This window comes from Bos javanicus, chromosome 18, assembly GCF_032452875.1.
Source record: "Bos javanicus breed banteng chromosome 18, ARS-OSU_banteng_1.0, whole genome shotgun sequence".
NCBI lineage: Eukaryota > Metazoa > Chordata > Mammalia > Artiodactyla > Bovidae > Bos > Bos javanicus.
In genome coordinates, this window is record NC_083885.1 from 50,366,038 (window position 1) to 50,385,226 (window position 19,189).

General features: G+C 47.1%; 1 protein-coding gene across 1 annotated transcript; it reads right to left on the minus strand.

Moving 5' to 3' along the window:
- Window positions 1-1,744: 1,744 nt before the first annotated feature.
- Window positions 1,745-18,861, minus strand: LOC133230630 (cytochrome P450 2B4). The gene is made up of 9 exons (XM_061388354.1): window positions 18,585-18,861; window positions 12,881-13,043; window positions 12,583-12,732; window positions 11,101-11,261; window positions 9,472-9,648; window positions 8,851-8,992; window positions 7,130-7,317; window positions 6,816-6,957; window positions 1,745-2,838 (listed from the first exon to the last, which is right to left on the minus strand). Exons 1-9 carry the CDS (start codon window positions 18,753-18,755, stop codon window positions 2,648-2,650), a joined length of 1,485 nt encoding a protein of 494 aa, XP_061244338.1. The 5' UTR covers window positions 18,756-18,861; the 3' UTR covers window positions 1,745-2,647.
- Window positions 18,862-19,189: the final 328 nt, after the last annotated feature.

Here is a 19,189-nt window from a genome sequence, read left to right on the forward strand (position 1 = left end):
GAACTTATTTCCAAAATAGAAGAAACAGAGTCACAAATGTAGAAACAAATTTATGGTTACTGAAGAGAAAATATAAGGCAGAGAGGCAGGACAGGATAAATTAGGAGTTTGGGGTTAACATACACACCCATCTATGTATTAATATAAAACAGGTAATCAACAAGGACCTCTATATAGCAGGGAACTCTACTCAATATTCTGTAATAACCTATATGGGCAAAGAATTTGAAAAGAATGAATATATGTATATGTTTAACTGAATCACTTCTCTGTACATCTGAAACTAGCACAAGAGTGTAAATCCACTATACTCCAATAAACTATTTTAATTAAAAAAAACAAAGATACTTCTTTCTTAACTCAACCCATCCTCCACTCCTTCTCGTAGGAATTCTGGTAGCTTCTCTATCCCATATCTAGGGCCAGCTCATGGCTGGAAGAAGACAGCTCCCAAGGGAGTCTGGGGAACCCCATCCAAAGTTGACCTGCCTCCCTGAGCTCCCTTGCTAACTGGGAGCTCTTTCCCATTCATCCACCTCTTGCTTTCCACCCCCTGGTGCCCCTTCCATCTCACTGCCTACAATGACTTGAGTAAATCCTTGGGGTTCATTTGCAAAATGTTTCCCAGGACGGGCAGAGGCCAGGGTCCAGTGGGGAGGTGGCCCCGGGAGGCAGGGCAGCCCAAGAGGAGCAGGAGGCCAGTGAAGAGAATGAGAAGCAGGATGGCAGAGAGAGCCATAGTCCATGCCTACCTTCCATCCGACGTTCCTCTAAAAATGTAGATGTCTCTGTTCTTTGTTATTTTGCCCAATGGGTGTGGAGGTTGTGCCAGGATCCTGCCTTGGCAGAACTCCTGCTAACTCTCCAGAGACAAGATAGAGCCCAAAATTTGCAGGGGTTGCAGAGGCCATGAAGTTTTATCATCTCAGCAGATCCCAAGCCAGCTCCCCACGGGCCTTTGATGGGCTGGAGTTGTGGCCTGGTGGGCGATGCCATTGAACAGAGAGCACGTCCCCCACGGAAGAGGGGTGGTGCCAGCTGAAGGAATTTGTAGGGGCTGCACTTAGGGTGGTGGCCCTGCAAGGGTGGCTCTCAGACATTTTATCTGTGAGTTGCATTGGAACATAAGAGATTAAGCTTAGCTGGCCAGCAGAAGCGGGCCTCCTGTGCCCACTGGGGACAGGGGGTGTGTCTGCGCATCTGTGGAGCATGAGGTGTAGAGGAGGAGGCGGGGTCTGATGGAAGACCTAACTCCGTGTGGTCTGGGTTTAGGGGTTCATTGCTTTTTTCATTCATCCATCAGCAAATATTGTAGATACCTGTCTCTTACCACACACTGCCTCAAGTGCTGACGGTGGAGTGTTAAACAAGACAATAGGTTTTCCCTCAAGGAACAGGCATTGAGATGAAGCAGTTCTCACCTTCTGGAATGATCTCCAGTGATCTGACAATCAATGAGTCATCTTTAAGCTGGCAGGGATCACCACCAGACCCAGGGATGTCAGGCTTCTGATGTTTATTTGCAACTTGGGGCATTGGAGGGGGGATGTCAGGGAGTCCAAGACTCCTGTATAGAGCCACACAGCTCAGGGGCCGTGGGCTGAGGTCCTTCATGGGAGGAAGGGGGTGGAAGAAGCAGGAAGATAAATAAGAAGGAGGACCACTCTGTGTAATCCATGGTCTACAACATGGGTGTACCTCAAAAACACCACACTAAGTGAAAGAATCCAGACACGAAAGAACACACATTGCATGATCCATTTATATGAAATGTGCAGAATAGCAAATTCATGGAGACAGCAAGCATTTGATTTTGCCAGGGGTTGAGCACAAGGGAAAATGGGGAATGACTACTAAAGGGTACCAGGCTTTCCTCTGGGTGATGAAAATGTTTGAAACTAGATGATGGTGATGGCCAGGATTGTGAATGAACTAAGTGCCACCTTGTTACACACTTGAGATTGGTTAGTTACAAGATATGAACTTCATCTTCATTTTAAACTCTATCTCAGGGACAGAGAGGAGCTGTGTAAAGAGTTTGGGTTCAAGAGCCAGGGACCCAGAGTGTGAATCTCGCTTCTCCACTCATTAGCCAGGTCACCTCAGACTATGCTGGTCATTGCATGGCCTCTGTTTACTCATCTGTACAATGGGCATGATCATTGTACTCACTGCATAGGGCTACTGGAAGGACTCAAGTGAGCTCATGGATGCACAGATCATGGAGCCCAAGGTGTGGACAAAGGGAGGCTGTGGTTATTCTCAAGATGGGAATAGTCACTTGGGTAAGCTCTGGCCTCAGAGGCAGAAATGCCGAGAGATACTGAGGCAAGTTTTCATTCTTTGCCTCATTTATTTAGCCAAATATATATATATATATATATATATATGTATATGTATACATCACTTGTGTAATTCTATTAATAGGTGAAAGGAAGACACCTCCTTGAGTTTAGAAGAGCTGCAGAAGGACGGAAGGAGGTGAGATGCAGATGCGACTTTCCCATGGAGGTGGCATCCATGGAGGGGAGGGATGCTCGCTCAGAGCACAGCCTGTCCAGAGGCAGAAAGACAGAGAGAGAGTTCAGGAGCCACTCTCTCCAAAGGTGGGGACACACGTGACCCTGGTATCCTTGATCACCTTCCCTCAGCCTCTTTGACGGGGCAGGAACTGGATCCGATAGTTTGGGGGCACGTTGCCCACTCCACTCTCCTGGGGAGTAAGGTCGATGTCCTCAGGGGCCATGGGGCTGGCCACGGAGAAGTTCTGGAGGATGGTGGTGAAGAAGAGGAATAATTCGATGCGGGCAATGCCTTCACCAAGACAGATACGCTTCCCTGTGAGGACAGAACAGAGGTTCACAATGTGGACACAAGGCACAGAATCTCGGATCACAGTGTACATCGGGAGCAGATACACATACTTTGCCTTGTCACACCCCAAAGCCCAGACACCTGTGTTCATTGCAACAAAGTTGTGTGGGATTAGCCTTTAACCTGTAGTCACGGTAGACTCTTAAGGGATTTCAAAACTCTCTGAAAGCCAGTGACAACTGTGGGGTGAATGTACCTTGCTCATTTTTCTGGGACAGAGTTTGTAAGCTTCTGTTCAATTTCCGGAGAGTTCTGTGGCTCCAGAGAATGGAAGGATGCTTGACTGTATGTGTGTGTTCATCTGCCTGCACATACAGACTGGTGCATATTTCTGACTTAATATTTTTCATGTCTGTCATACCTAATATGGGAAGAATGGTACCTATCTAGTAGGGCTCTTTTGAAGATAAAGAAGTTAGTGTTTTCTAAAATTTTTAGAAGACCTGACCAGTTCAGTTCAGTTCAGTTCAGTCGCTCAGTCGTGTCCAGCTCTTTGCAACCCATAGACTGCAGCACGCCAGGCCTCCCTGTCCATCACCAAGTCCCGGAGTTTACCCAAACTCATGTCCATCGAGTCAGTGATGCAATCCAACCATCTCATCTTCTGTCATCCCCTTCTCCTCCCACCTTCAATCTTTCCCAGCATCAGGGTCTTTTCATATTAGTCAGTTCTTCTCATCATGTGGCCAAAGTATTGGAACTTCAGCTTCAGCATCACTCCTTCCAATGAATATTCAGGACTGATCTCCTTTAGGATGGACTGTTACTAAAGGCAAATGTAGTGAGTACCTGTGTTGGTTTCTGGGTGTGTGTAGTGGGGAGTTTGTATGCCAGGTGTGTCTCTGGCCCTATGTATATTTACATGTCTCTGTGTTTTCTCCTTATCTCAGCCTGGGAGCCATGGGCTCCAGGAGTTCTAAAAAAAAAAAAAAAGTATGTAACATTGTGTGCAGGACTGATGGTCATGGGATGTGAGTGGACAGCTTCCACGAGATTCTCAGAGGGATATGGATCCCCCCCACCACAGTCCTAAACCATGAACTTGGAGGGAAGTGAGAACGGAAGGAGCCAGAAGAAAGGCTGAGACCCTGACAGCCTCTCTCTTTTTAAAAAAATTTAATTTGATTTGATTTTTTTTGGCTGCACCGAGCGGCCTTTGAGAACCTCAGTTCCCTGACCAATGATCGAACCTTTAGTCCCTGCTGTGGAAGCCCAGAGTCAACCTCTGGATGACCAAGGAATTCCCCCTCAAGTCTTCCAAGTGGTTAGACTTTATGCCCATTGGAGGTAACTGGAGAAGGGTCTACATCTTCTAGGCTCATTTAGAAGTTAAGACACAGGAGCATAACAATACTCAGAGTGGTGCTCCCAGCTGATTCTTCTCCTGTAACTGGTTCTGCAACAACGCTCTTCCAAGAACAGTCTGACTCCTGCTCCCTCCAACCCACTCCTTCCCATTACTCAGGCTCTGCAACTGGACACCCTCTGGCTCTTTCTCTCTGCCCATGGCCGTCTGCCTCAGTCTTTTTCTCTGTCTATACCTTCTGCCAGGCACTGTATTTTTCTTTTTCTCTTCCCTGTTCCGCCTTCTTGAATCTTATGTAACTCCCTTTCTCTGTCTATTTGAGTCTGATTCTCCCTTCAGTGCCCTTGGTTTTTTCAGTCTCCCTGCACAATCTCTCCTTTCCTCTCCTTCAGTGTTTCTTCCTCGCTGCTTATGTCACTCTCTTTTCCTCTCTCTGTCTTACTCTTTCTCAGCCTCTTCTTTCTCCACCTCCCTCTATTACCTCATATTCACTCTAAGTCTCTTTCTAGTGTTATCTCTCCTGTCTTTCTCTGTCTCTCTCTCTCTCTGTTTCTCACTCACTCTATCTTTATCTGTCTGTCTGTCTCTGTTTTTGTTTGCCACATCCCTGCCTCTCTTAAAACTTAGGACAAGACTGTTTAATGGAGAAACTGACCCTCACCCACCGCCCAGACCCCACAGGTTCCCTGGCTCTCACTGAAGAAGAACTAAGGAGGGAGGGGCCACCCCTGCTGATCCAGTGGACAAGACTCCAAGCTCCCAATGCAGGGTAACTAGTTCGATCCCTGGTCGGGGAACTAGTAATAAGATTCCCACATACCGCAATCGAGCCTGTGCAGCAACTACTGAGTCCACATGCTCTAGAGCCCCTGCAACACAACACCCAGCGCAGCCAAAAATTTAGAAAGAAATGAGAGAGGAAGCCATTGCACTGGGCAGAGCTAGAGGCCCTGAGTCACTGGAGTCACCGGTGCGATTCAAAACTAGGGACTTGATGCTGGGGTCCACCTTCCTCCCCAAGGAGGAGAACCTGGGCATTGGGATTTCCTCTGGTTGGGGTCAAAGAGCAGAGAATAGGGAGAGAGTGAAATCAAAGCAGGTCAAGACCCTCCCTGGCTCCCTAGTTCCAGCAGAACAAATTCAGACTTCCAGTCCTCAAGGCCCCACCCAGCTGAGCTCTTCACCCTTCTTGTTCAGTTGCTAAGTCGTGTCCAGCTCTTTGCGACCCTACAGACTGCAGCATGCCAGGCTTCCCTATCCTTTACCATCACTGAGAGTTTGCTCAAACTCATGTCCATTGAGTCAGTGATACTATCCAACCATCTCATCCTCTGTCGCCCTCCTCTCCTCCTGCCCTCAGTCTTTCCCAACATCGGGGTCTTTTCAAATAAGTCAGTTCTTCTCATCAGGTGGCCAAAGTATTGGAGCTTCAGCATCAGCATCAGCCCTTCCAATGAATATTCAGGGTTGATTTCCTTTAGGATTGACTGGTTTGATCTACTTGCAGTCCAAGGGACTCTCAAGAGTCTTCTCTAGCATCAGAATTCAAAAGCATCCATTCTTCAGTGTTCAGCCTTCTTTATGGTCCATCTCTCACATCCATACATGACTAATGAAAAACCATAGCTTTGACTATATGGATCTTTGTCTGCAAAGTGATGTCTCTTATTTTTAATACACCGTCTAGGTTTGTCATGGCTTTTCTTCCAAGGAGCAAGCATCTTTTAATTTCATGGCTGCAATCATCATCTGCAGTGATTTTGGAGCCCAAGAAAATGAAATCTACCAGTTTCCACTTTCTCTCCATCTATTTGCCATGAAGTGATAGGACTGGATGCCATGATCTTCATATTTTAAATGTTCTTTCACCCTCATCAAGTGGCTCTTTAGTTCCTCTTCACTTATCTCTTCTTTGCCCTTCTCTTCTGTAACCTACATCCCAGTCTTCCTGAGTTCTTTTTCAGATGAGCCATGCCATCTCCACCTTCAGGCTCTGCCCTTGCTTCTCCCTCTGAGAGAACATGCCTTCCAGTGGCTGGTTGATACTCCCACATGATGTCATAGCTTAGAAGACACTGTTTAGGGTAAGCTTTTCCTCACAGACCCACCAGGAGTAGTCAGTATTCCCTATTTGATGTTCCCCAAACCCCCATTACAGCAGTTATCATAATTACGATTTGTTACATGAATAAGAGTTGACCTCTGAGCACTTACTTTAGTCAAGGAGTTCTAAGCCCACTGCAATATTTATTCATTTAATTATAGATTTTTCTGTAACCTTATGACCCATGCTTATCTCCTTTGTTGGACTGTAAACTTCCTGGGGCAGGAACTGTGTCTCTTCATGACTTGTCTGATGCGTTATCTTCAACCTCTGATGAAATGTTCCGTTCATAATGGTGCTCAACAGATTTGATGCCTGTGTGTAGAGAGGTGTAATTGTGTCCCTTACAGAGCTGTGCCTTTGGGATGTGATCTTGGTTCTCAAGCCCCCTCTAGTGTTGGTGTGAAGATGAGATGAGTTAATACAGGTAAAGCAACTGGCACAAAGAAACTGCTCAATGAACAAAGACCTCTCTTGGATTGTCTTCAAGAGGTCACGGCACCTGCAGTCTGGAATGCAGGCCCAGCTTACCTATGGAGAAGGGCATAAAAGCATCATTTTTCTTCACTACCCCATTGGCATCCAGAAAGTGGTCAGGGTTGAAGTCATCTGGTTTCTCAAAGTAACACGATTCATGGAGAGCAGAGCTCAGGACGGGATAGACTTCTGTGCCCTGAGGGAGGGTCACAAGATTGAAAGATATCGCCATTTCCTCCCCAACCCACCCCTACAGATAATAAACCAAGGGTGAGTGATAAAACCAAAAAGAGGTCAATGTTGGCAGATGAAGGAGAACCCAGGAGACCCACACAAGGTAGAGATGGGAGCCCAGTGAGGTGTTATACCTTGGGAAGGAGGTACCCTCGGAAATGAGTGTCTTTAGTGACCATGTGGGGCACACCAAGGGGGATGAGGTCCGCAAATCTCTGAATCTCATGGATGACTGCATCCGTGTATGGCATTTGGGCTCTGTCATCCAGGGCTGGAGGGCGATATGAGCCAATCACCTGGTCAATCTCCTTTTGGATTCTCTCTGCACAGAAGAATGGGACCAGTGAACCTCATTTATATTCCTATGTTGGAACACAGTTCAATGTTCTATGAGCATTGGTCTGTTCATTTCCAGGCCAATGAGCCCAGAAAACATATAGGAAATGGTTAGGTCATTGACACCCCTCTGAGTAACCAGCCTGGGGTGGGAGGAGCAATGGGAAAACTACAAGAATTTTCACTCTTTAATATCTAATGAATATTATGGATTTTCTCCCAACATACACAAGCAAACACACACACGTGAACCCCAGTTTTGCTCAGAATTTCAGACTAAAAACCCAAAGCTATGAACCTATCAAAGTTCCTCCTCTAAGATGAGTAGAAAATGAACTAATATTTATTGTGTGTATATTATAGATGAGGCACTGTGCTAGGTCCTCAGGAATATAATTGTAAAACACATCAGTGGATTAACCCATGAACAACTGGATAAATAAATAAATACATCAAGCAGTAGATCAATTCATGAATGGAAAGACTGGTAAATGGAAGAATGCTAATGAATGGATGTATTATTAACTTATCAAAGATTAATTTATTACTAAATGATCCATAGACAAATAAATAAATGAACTTGATGAACCAATAACTCATATGAGTGGTTGGATGGCTAAATTTATGGAAGAACATTGTGAATGAATACATTTAAAGGAACAGGTAAACAGAGGAATAAGTGGGTGGTTGGATGGACTGAATGATAGATGTATAAATCAAGGTGAATAAATGAGTGAATTATTAAATAAATAAATGAAAAGATAGATGGATGAAGGATGAAGTGAAAAACAAGCGATTGAAGGATTAAGGTAGGTAACCTAGTTGTAGAAAAACAGATGGATGGATGAATGAATGAAGGAACAGATGAATCAGTGACAAACAGTTCATTCAATGAATTGCTATTTCAAATGATCAACAGATGAATCAGTTTGTCCAAATAAAGCATGGATATATATATCCTAGATGAGTCATAGATGAAAGAATCTGAGTGCACAGGTTGATTGATGAGTTGAAAGGACAGATGGATAAATGATGGGTCAATCTTTAAATGATAGGAAAAACAGTGGGAAAACAGATTGACATTTTTTTTTTTTTTTGGTGATGCTGCACTACTTGCCAAATCTTAGTTTCCTGACCGGGGATTGAACCCAGGGCCATGGTAGTGAAAGCACTGAGTCCTAACCACTGGACCTCCAGGGAACTCCCCAAATTGACAGATTCTTCATTAATCCTTCTACCAACAGGGCTGGCTTAGTTGGGTAGATCATTCAAGACCTGCACTGCTCGGGGGACTTCCCTGGTGGTCCAGTGGTTAAGACTGCACACTGCCACAGCATGAGGTGCAAATTCCATCCCTGGTCAGGGGCCAAGTGAAAAACAAAAACCAAAACAACCCTCAGGGCTCCTGGTATAAGAGGGGGATGCTGCCTCTCTCATTCACCAAAGACCTCTAGCCCCATTTCTGTACCTGCAAAGGGGTCAGAACCCCCTCCCCAGTGTCTGCCCCCAGCTCGCCCACCTGTGATGTGGGGGTATTTGAGCATGAGCAGGAACCCATAGCGGAGCGTGGTGCTGGTTGTCTCTGTGCCAGCAAAGAAGAGAGACAGAACAGACATGATGAGGTTCTGATGATCGAACTGGCTTTGGGGGTTGGACTTATCCTGAAACCAGATGGGTGGGGTTCACATCAGGGGAGGCCGGGGGCCCTGCTGTCCACCCCTCTTCTCTCCGGGTCCCTCCACCTGGTTCTGGGTCTCACACCGTCTGGCCCTTCCCCCTTTCCTCTATGCTCTGTGTGTCCCACCATCTCTCTATCTCGGTCTCAATCACTCTTCGCTCTGTCTTGCTCTGTTTCAATCATCTTGCATCTCTTTGGTGTGTTTGTCCCCCTTCCTCTCCCAGTCTCTTTCTGCCTCTGTGACTTTTTCACCAGCTGCTGTAGTTTTCCCCCTTGTCCTGTATTTCCCGTACCTCTGTCTCCTCACTACCATCTCCCCGCTCTTTCCTCTCTCCCTCTGCTCCCTTCCGAATCTCCCCTTCCCTCTCCCTCCCGCCACTGCTCTACTCCTTTCCCGTCCCTTCTCACTCTGCATCTTTTGTTCTCCTCCCTTCCACCCCCATTGCCTCTCCCAAATCCCACTTTTTCCATGCGGAGCAGGTAGCAGTCAATGAAATCCCGGGGGGCATTGGGGTCGAGGGTCTCACGGTGCTGCTCCACACTGCGGCCAATGAAGACGTTGATTTCCTGCAGGTTTTTGTAGATTTGCCTGTGTGAGCCAGGAAAGTACTTCAAGAAGCTGGAGTAGAGCTCGAACAGCTGCAGGAGAGAAGGGGCTGTGAGGCCCTTGCCGGGTTGAGCTAGCCAGTCACAGGGAGGGACAGCCCTTCTGGCCCCCAGTACCTTCACAAGGATCTCTGTTTTCCTGTCTCTCTCTCCATCTCTCTCTGCCTCTCTGGGGTATCTTGGTCTCCCTGTCTCTGTCTCTCTCCACCTCTCAGCCTCTGTCTCCCTCTGGCTCTTACTCTGTATCTGAGCCCCTCACTCACTGCTTCTGTGTCTCCTTTGTGTAAGAGATCACATTTTTCTCTTTCTGCATCCTTCCCCCTCTCCTTGTGTCTTCTTGTTAGTCTCTCGCCCACCTGTCTCTCTCTCCTTTCTACCTCTCCTCATCTCCATGGGTCTCCTGCTCATCCACCCTCTGGCCTGTCCCTGCCTACCCCAGCCATTTTATCTGTTCTGCTCAAACCTCTCTCTGTCTCTTTCCACCTGTTGCATCATCCTTGCTGTGTCAGGCGTTGATATCATGATGCTTACACAGAATGAAGCTGCTGACTATTTGGGAGCATATGTCTATTGCTTTGCCTAACGAGAAATGTAACATCTAACTTGTTGCCAACAATTGCAAAAAATGCAGGATAGTATAAATTATAATGTGGACTTCCTCCTTCACCTATCCTTCTAGAGATAACATGGTTAACTGTTCGGCAGATCTCCTTTCAGACTTTTCCCCTCTCTGTGGTTCTCTGTGAGAGGAGAAAATTGAAACCCCATGTTGGACTTGTGCAAGTACTCATCTGAAGCTCCTTCCAGATTTTCCAGGCCTGACTCTCCACTAGGAGGTCATGGGAATTTGTATTTTTGATATTCGTTCCTGTGACTCTGACCTGCACTTTTGGTTGAGAACAACAGCCAGGCAGACTTTTCTGAAGTTTCACTTTTTAACTTAACATACAATAGGGGTGGGGCTTCCCTGGTGGCCCAGAAGGTAAAGAATCTGCTTACAATCTGTCTGGGTTAGATCCCTGGGTCGGGAAGATCCCCTGGAGGAGGAAATGCAACCCCTTCCAGCATTCATGCCTGGAGAACTGCACGGACAGAGGAGCCTGGCAGGCTACAGTCCTTGCGATCACAGAGTCAGACACGACTGAGGTACTAACACTTTCACTTTTCACAATAGGGGTGTTTCTAGGTTAATTGGGAAAGACAAACTTTTTCATTTTGTTTTAAAAGAGGAGCATGTTCATGTGTGTGTCTTTGATTCCTCTGTCTGTTTCTCCCTCCTCCATTACTCCCTTTTCTTCCTCTTACTCTCTCAGTTCTTGTCTCACCATCTCTCCCTTCCCCCAGGTCTCTGTGTCCCTGTCTCTCTCTCTCTCTCTATGTGTTGTCTTTGCCCCTCTTCTGGCTGGAAGCTGCATTTCCGGTTCACAAAAACAAATCACCCCTCTCCCCTGCCTGGATGTCCACTCGAGCTCTGCCCTCTCAGACCTGGCTGGACAGGGAGCTGATGAGCACGAAAGATTGGAATAACAACTCCAGCAGCCTCAGGAACTCAGGATCTCTGTAGTCAAAGCGTTTTCCAAAGACAGTGGAGCAGATGATGTTGGCGGTGATGGAGTGGAAGTAGAAGACAGGATCCTGGAGGGCTCCTAGAGGGAAAGGAGTGGGTGACAGGGCACAGACTCAAATGCCTGGGGAGCTGTCTCTGTGTGACTCTCCTCTGTCACTCAGTCACAATGAATAAAGGGAAAAAAAAAAAACAAAAACACACACACATCATAACAGCCAACACTCGCTAGCCTGGAAGTTGTGCCAGGCCCTATTCTAAGCACTTCACATATTATTGTATTAAATTCTCATCTCAGTCCTGTGAAGAAGGTGCAGAGCAGATGTTCAATCAATTGCATGTGCCATTTACAAAGCTCTGTTCTCCTGGTTCCTTAAATGTCCACCCTGCGCCCCACCCCCTGCCATCTTTTTTGTCCACCTCTAGAGTTCTCTGGTCTTTTAGGAACTGTTCTGCACTTGATTGTTGATCTTTAGATGTGCCAAGCTCACCCCAGTCAGAGGGAGGGTGGGCTGTGCACCCAGGAGTGTCAGGTCAGTGCAGTCTCTCTCCCTGGGTCTCGCCTGGCCATCATCTCTTGTTCCCTTGCACACCCTTTCCTGAGCCTGTCTGTCTCTCTCTAACCTTCGTGCCTCAGTTTCTCTCTGCCGTTGCTCCTTCCTGCCTCTCTGAGTCTCTTCTCTTTTTGGCTCAGTCCCTCCATCTCTCTCTTTCTTCCTCTCTGTGTCTCCATCCGAATCCCTCTGTCTCCTCTGGTCTCCCTTCTGAGTCCCTCCGTCCTTATACCTCTATAGCTCCCTGTGGCTCTGCCTCTTCTTCCCAAACTCTCCATTTATGTCTCAAAATCTCTTAAGAAAGCATCTTGTCACCTCTATGTCTCAGACACACGTTTCTGAGGAATCCTAAACCCACCGGAAGTGCCCACCTGACTTCCTAAGAGCAGAAAACCCTGACTGCCCCCCTTGCTCACTGCCAGTTGTTCACCCAAAGAAAGGAAAACACAGTTTGTCCTTTAAAAAAAAAAATCTGTAGTTTTCTCTTTTTCTCTCTTTACTGTCTTTTTACTGAAGTCACATTTTGGCCCTTGACAGATACAATCAGACCATGAACTGGTTCCCTTGAACACAGGCAATTAACGTGCTATTTACTGTCTGAGTCGTCTTCGAGTTCCTCTTGACACTACACTTCTGTATCTCTCCTGCCCCTGCATTTCTCACCTACCCACCTCTGCCCCTTCTCTCTGCCCCTCTCTCTGTCCCTGCTCCTCTGACGGTCTCCCAAGCTCTGTCTCCTCTCTGTCTCTACATCTCTCTCTCTGCCCAACTATACCCTCTCTCTTTGGGCTACAGTCCTCTCGCAGCTTCCCGTGTTTCTCTCCTGCCCACCCCCGCCCCAGGGCTCACCCTGGGATTTCCGAAGCTCCTCCACCAGACACTGAGCCTCGTCCTGAATCCGCTCCTCCACGCTCTGCTTTCCCATCCCGAAGTCCCTCATGGTGGCCAGAGAGAATCGCCGAAGGGCCTTCCAACGTTCCCCATTGGCAAAGATAACACCTGGGGTTTAGGAGAGGCTTGGGTTGCAGAGGAATTTTCAAGGAGACTCTGGGTCCCGCTCCACCCTTTCCCTTCCCTTCCCAGCCTCATGCACCCCAATCCCCATCCTCCATCCCCTGTCCCTTCCCAGTGGCCCTGAGGTCCTTACCATATCCCTGGAAAATTGGGTCAACAACGGCGATCTTCGCTCGGCCAGAGAAGACCTCGGCCTGGTCCACCAGGGCCTCCCGAATGGCCTCTGTCCCACATATTATGACCACTGGCCTTGGCCCCAGGTACACCGTGAAGACATCCCCATATTTCTGTTGGAACTGCCAAGCACACCCACAGCCAGTGTTGCTATTAGTCAGTATGCACCTCTGTCACCATCTCCAGTTTTAAACCAGTAAAACACTTGTGTGTGTGTGTGTGTTGGTCAGTTGTTTCTGACTCTTTGTGACCCCATAGACTGTAGCCCACCAGACTTCTCTATCCATGGAATTCTCCAGGCAAGAATACTGGAGTGGGTTGCCATGACCTTCTCCAGGGGATCTTCCCAACCCAGGGATCAAACCTGGGTCTCCTGTATTGCAAGCAAACTCTTTACCATCTGAGCCACCAAGGAAGCCCTAAAACACTTATATATAGATTGGTAATTAAACACTTGCATATAGATTAATAACTAGCCACTGCCCCAAGACCTTACACCCTAGTCTGCCTTTTTGCTTCCCAGAACCCAGCGATTAAAAGATTAACCCATGATCCAGCCCAGTCCACAGTGTTCGGCTTGGTTGGTGTCTTAAGCAGCGTGTGTGTGCTAAGTCACTTCAGTTGTGTCCAACTCTTTACGATCCTATGGACCATAGTCCGCCAGACTCCTCTATCCATAGGATTCTTGAGGCAAGAATACTGGGGTGGGTTCCATGCTCTCCTCCAGGGGATCTTTCTGACCCAGGGATCGAACCAACGTCTCTTACATCTCCTGCATTGACAAGTGGGTTCTTTACCACTAGCACCACCTGGAAAGCCCCCTAAGAAGCACAGATGGTTAAATATTCCTATTTAATTTCACCCAAGCCCAGGTGGAGAAGGCAATGGCACCCCACTCCAGTACTCTTGCCTGGAAAATCCCATGGACGGAGGAGCCTGGTGGGCTGCAGTCCATGGGGTGGCTGAGAGTTGGACAGGACTGAGCAACTTCTCTTTCACTTTTCACTTTCATGCATTGGAGAAGGAAATGGCAACCCACTCCAGTGTTCTTGCCTGGAGAATCCCAGGGACGAGGGAGCCTGGTGGGCCGCCGTCTATGGGGTCGCACAGAGTCAGACACGACTGAAGTGACTTAGCAGCAGCAGGTGATATTAGTTGAATCTGGTGAGATCTCCCTGGCATCTCAACTAAAGAATCATCCTTCTTGGAATTTCCCTGGTGGTCCACTGGCTAAGACTCCGAGCTCCCGATGCAGGGGCCCATGTTCAATCCCTGCTCAGGGAACTGGATCCCACTAAGCATTTGCATGCTGCAGTGAAAAGCAGCTAAGACCTAGCACAAGCAAAATAAATAAAATATTTTTTAAAAAACCATCCTTCTTGTGACCCACCTTCAACCCCCATCTGCCTCCTGGCAATTTGCCCAGAGAACCACCCAACCACTTGGGAGGCATGAAGGTAAAGTGATGGCCTTCTGGGGGTTATCATGAAATTTGAAAAAGTCATAACATCAAGTCTTGCCACTGGGCCAACAGCTCAACAGTATTTATTGAAGCTGGAGGCATGTATGCTGAGTAACTCAGCCACTTCATTCCCAGAAACACACTCAACTAAAATGCATACAAGTGCTCAGCAAAATAAAACACAAGGAGATTCATAGATGCCTTATAATAAAATGCTCTGCAACATAGGGAATAAACAACTAGTGATGAATTCATATCGTGGACTACTATGCAACCATGAAAATGAACAAACCACTGCTGCAAGCAACAAGAATGAAACTCACAGATGTAATGTGGAGTGAAAGCAACTAGACCCAGAAGAGTTCCTATGCCATAATTGTATTTATATGAAATTCAGAAACAGATAACAGGAACTTATGGTGTCAGAATAATAGGAGGGTAGTGACTGGAAGGGGGACTGAAGAAGGTTTCTGGGCATGCGCCAAGTTCTTACGTATCTGTACGTCAACTCTATTAGTATCTTCATTTGAGAAAATTCACTGAACTGAGCACTCAGGATTTGTGTACTTTACCCTAAAGGTTAAACTTCAATTACAAATTGACTTACAGAAGAAGAAAGACAAACAGCATATGATATCACTTATATGTGGAATCTAAACTATGACACAGTCAGGGAACTAAGACTCTGCATGCTGCACAACGTGGCCAAAGAAATAATAATTAAATTAAGGTAACAGTGTAAAAAAGAAAGAAAAAGTGACACAAATGAAACAAATATGACACAAATGAACATCCCTAGGAAACAGAAACAGTTGTTGTCGAGGGGGAGGCCATGTGAATGGAGTGGGAGGTGGGGCATAGCAGATGTAAGCTTTTACATATGGAATGGATAGACAATCAAGTCCTATTGTATAGCACAGGGAACTATATTCAATATCCTGAGATAAATCATAATGGAAAAGAAGATTTTTAAAAAGGAATGCATATATATGTGCAACTGAATCACTTTGCTCTACAGCAGAAATCAGCAAAACTTGGTAAATCAACGATACTGCCATTTCAAAAATTGATTTAAAAAGTTGACTTAAAATTATAAAAAGGTTAAGTGTATTGAAAACTCTCTCACAGTGATCTCTGCAAACTTCCTTTCCTGTGTTACCCACAATCCTTTCACTACACACCCCACCCTATCTTGAAACCAGAGCTGTCTGATTAAAAGGTAAATTGATTAATATCCCTAACCTGTGTCAAACCATCTAGCACTCCTACTACCCTGAAAGTAAGACCTGAAGTTTCCCCATAGTGGACAGAGCCCCCATGATGTTGCCCCATTACCCCTCTGATATCTCCACCCACACACACACAGATCCTTTGATTGCACAGATCCAGGTTCCCTGTGGCTCCCCAAACATGCTGAGCTTGCTCCTGCTTCTGAGTTTTGGAACTGATACCTGTCGCTCATTGATATCTTCCACAGGCATCTTTCACGGTGTCTGATCAGCAACAAGGCAAGATGGAGCCTTTCCTTCGCCACTCATTCTAAAGTAGCTTCAAGGAACTCCTGTCACTTTTAAAATATATATATTTATTTTTAATCAGAGGATAATGACTTTACAACATTATGTTGATTTCTGCCATATGTCAACATGAATCAGTTGTAGGTACACCTATGTCCCCTCCCTCTTGAACCTCCTTCCCACCTCCCGCCCCACCCCACTGCTCCAGGTTGTCACAGAGCCCTGGTTTGTAGCTCCCGCCACTCTTGAGAATATCACCTTGCTTTATTTTAATCACAGTTCTTACCAACCTAATATGTCCTTCTCTGTTTGTGTGCCCTAATGCCACGCCACCAATGCCCAGAACATTTTCTGGCACACAGAAGGTGCCCAGTAAGTTACCATTGAATGAATGAATAGATTGAGTATTAATGAGCACTTGCTGTATACCAAGCTCTATGCACTGTCTAGTCCTCACAACTCTCTTATGAGGCAGGCATTCTTATCATCACGACCTCATCTTGCTGAAGAGAAGCTAAGATTCAATGAGTAAGAGTTAAATCTGGTACACAAACCCTCATCTGTCTGACTCCAGAGGATTTGGAAATAAATCATGACACCTACTAACCTACGACCTCTTTCTCTCCCTCCCTCCATCTGTCTCTCTCAACCTCTCTCTCTCTCTCCAAAGATGCAATGAGAATGGAGGATCACGGGGAAATTCCCTGGTGGCCCAGTGGTTGGAATTCCAAGCTCCCACTGTAGGGGGTACGAGTTCAATCCCTGGTTGGGGAATTAAGATCCCACATGCCCACATGACAGGACTGGGAAAAAAGAGGATCACGGACACATAGAGGATCCTTTCGAGGACTATAGAAGAGATTTAGGGGGTCTGGAGCTAGCAAAAATTTATGCAAAATATCTGTGAATATTTGTGGGGGAGGGGATCCATCGTGCCTTAAAGTCCCAAAGGATTTAGTGATCCCCAAGTTGTCAGGAGACCCAGGAGAAGGGGTTTTGATCCCTGGGTGGGGAAGATCCCCTGGAGTAGAACATGGCAACCCACACCAGTATTCCTGCCTGGAGAATCCCATGGACAGAGCAGCCTGCCAGTCTACAGTCCATGGGGTCACAAAGAGTCGGACACAACTGAGTATGCATGTGATAACAATAAATAAAATAACAAAGTGTTAGGCACTTCCGTCTATGAAGGAGAAGAAAAGGCCTCCATGCTGGACTCGCACATCCCCTCTGTGAAGTCCCAGGGTATAAGTACGGACCAGTGCCTTCCCTGGGCTGCCCTCACTATCTATTTCTCTAAGGTGAGGGCGACATCTCTTCTGGTCCACGAGGTGCTGTAACCGAGACCTGATGAATTCCCTCCACGATACAAATAAATCATAGCCACATAGTTCTGAGTGAAGAAAGTAAGTCCAGGTGTTTCCACAAAAGTCGTGGTGTTTACCCTTGTGATGAAAATGAAATAATACCCACTTGGGGGCTCCACGTCTGTGATAAAACACTCTCCTTTAAAATCAAAGGGTGGTCCAGTGGTTAAAAATCCAGTTTCCAATGCAGAGGACACAGTTTCGATCCCTGGTCGGGAAACTAAGATCCCACATGCCACAGAGGAACTAAACTGGAGGGCTGCAACTAGAGAGCGCTTGAGCTCTGAGCCTGCACACTCTAGAGCCCATGGGCTACAGCAAGTGAACCTGGCACACCACAACTAGAAGAAGTTTGCACACCACAACAAAGAACCAGCGGAGCTCAGCAACAACAAAAATTAAACAGATGACAAGCCCAAGACTCAGGAGTGTGGTCACTGCAGGGTTGGGGGGAGGGGACAGAGGCACCTGGGGCTGCTGGAAGTTACTGTCAAGTGTTCCCTAAGCCTAACCTGTTGGGATGTGGGCTCACAGGTGTAGATTACATGGTGCATGTGCTCGGTTGCTCGGTCACATCTGACTCCTTGCAGCCCCATGGACTGTAGCCCCTCAGGCTCCTCTGTCCATGGAATTTTCCAGGCAAGACTACTGGAGTGGGTTGCCATTTCCTACTCCAAGGGATATTCCCAACCGAGGATTCGAACCCACTGACAGGCAGATTCTTTACCACTGCACCACCTGGGAAGCCCATGGATTACATTATTAATACGTAAATAGATCATCAATCAGGAAATCATGCCTAGAGAGCAGTGAAACAGGACCTGGTAAACACTCCAGTGTCAGCTACTCATTGCACATTAATGTTTATGATTAGTAAGAACTTTGGACTTGGCCTCTCGTTCCATTCTCCCTCCCTCCTCCTCTTTGTCTGGCGCTGGCTGGGACTAATCTTTGTCAGCTTTTGTTGCCAGAGGAGAAACCTATTGACAGGTACTACCACCTCTTTTCTCCCTCTCTCCCAAGTCTCTGCCTTGGGAGAAGGGGACAGAGGAGCAGGGATTTCTATACCCCTGGCTCACACCCAGACACCTCTTCATGCCCGCCTACCCTCTCCAGGGACAGTGCCCACACACTTCCATATGAGCAAGGGACACCTCTGACTGCCTGATCCACCACACTTCAGCTCCACATCCCTTCCTCACCGAACTTCCCACAGCCCACCCCTGAGCCTAGAAGGATGCCTCACATCTGCTGGTGAATGATCCCCAAGGACGGAGGCAAGGAGCCACCCTCAGATCCCGCCCACCTGAGTCTCACCCTCAGGAAGGATTTGAGCAGGCCTTTTCTGTCCATCTGCAGAAGGTTCCCCAGGAAGGGCAGAGGACGGGGGCCAGGCGGGAGGCGGCCATGGGCCTTTGGGCGGCCTCTGGCCAGGAGGACCAAGAGTCCGGTGAGCAGAGCAAAGAGAAGGAGCACGCTGAGCTCCATGGCTGAAGTCCGACGGTCTTCCAACCTGCTGGGCTTCTGGCTGAGCCTTTTATACTAAGCCTGCGCCAACACCCAGTTACGTAACACCATCCATTCCCTGGTGTCCTTCGAGAGTCTGAACTCAAAAGAGAAGGAGCACACACCTCCTGCTCTGACAGTCAGCTGACCTTCTCCCCTGATACCTCTACAGCCCTTCCCTAGATGCTGGCAGAGACACCATGGTAGCAATAACAAGGTCCGCATAAGCCTGTTTACTTTGTGGGTATGGAGAGAACTCGTTGTCTCCTTGCTTTAGCTGTGTTAGTGGGTTTGTGTTTACATACTTTGGTACATACCTGCTTGCGTGATTCTTACACATGAAAGAGGGTTTGTATTTATGTGAACATGCCCATGTGTGTTTCTGTACATGAGTGTGAGTGTGCTTACTCATGTGT

Coding starts and splice junctions, on each gene's coding strand:
- LOC133230630 (XM_061388354.1), bottom strand. CDS start 18,755: ATGGAGCTCAGCGTGCTCCTTCTCTTTGCTCTGCTCACCGGACTCTTG. Junction 11,262..12,582: donor GGAGCTTCGGAAATCCCAGG/GTGAGCCCTGGG, acceptor CTTTCCCTCTAG/GAGCCCTCCAGGATCCTGTC. Junction 8,993..9,471: donor ACCTGCTCCGCATGGAAAAA/GTGGGATTTGGG, acceptor ATCTGGTTTCAG/GATAAGTCCAACCCCCAAAG.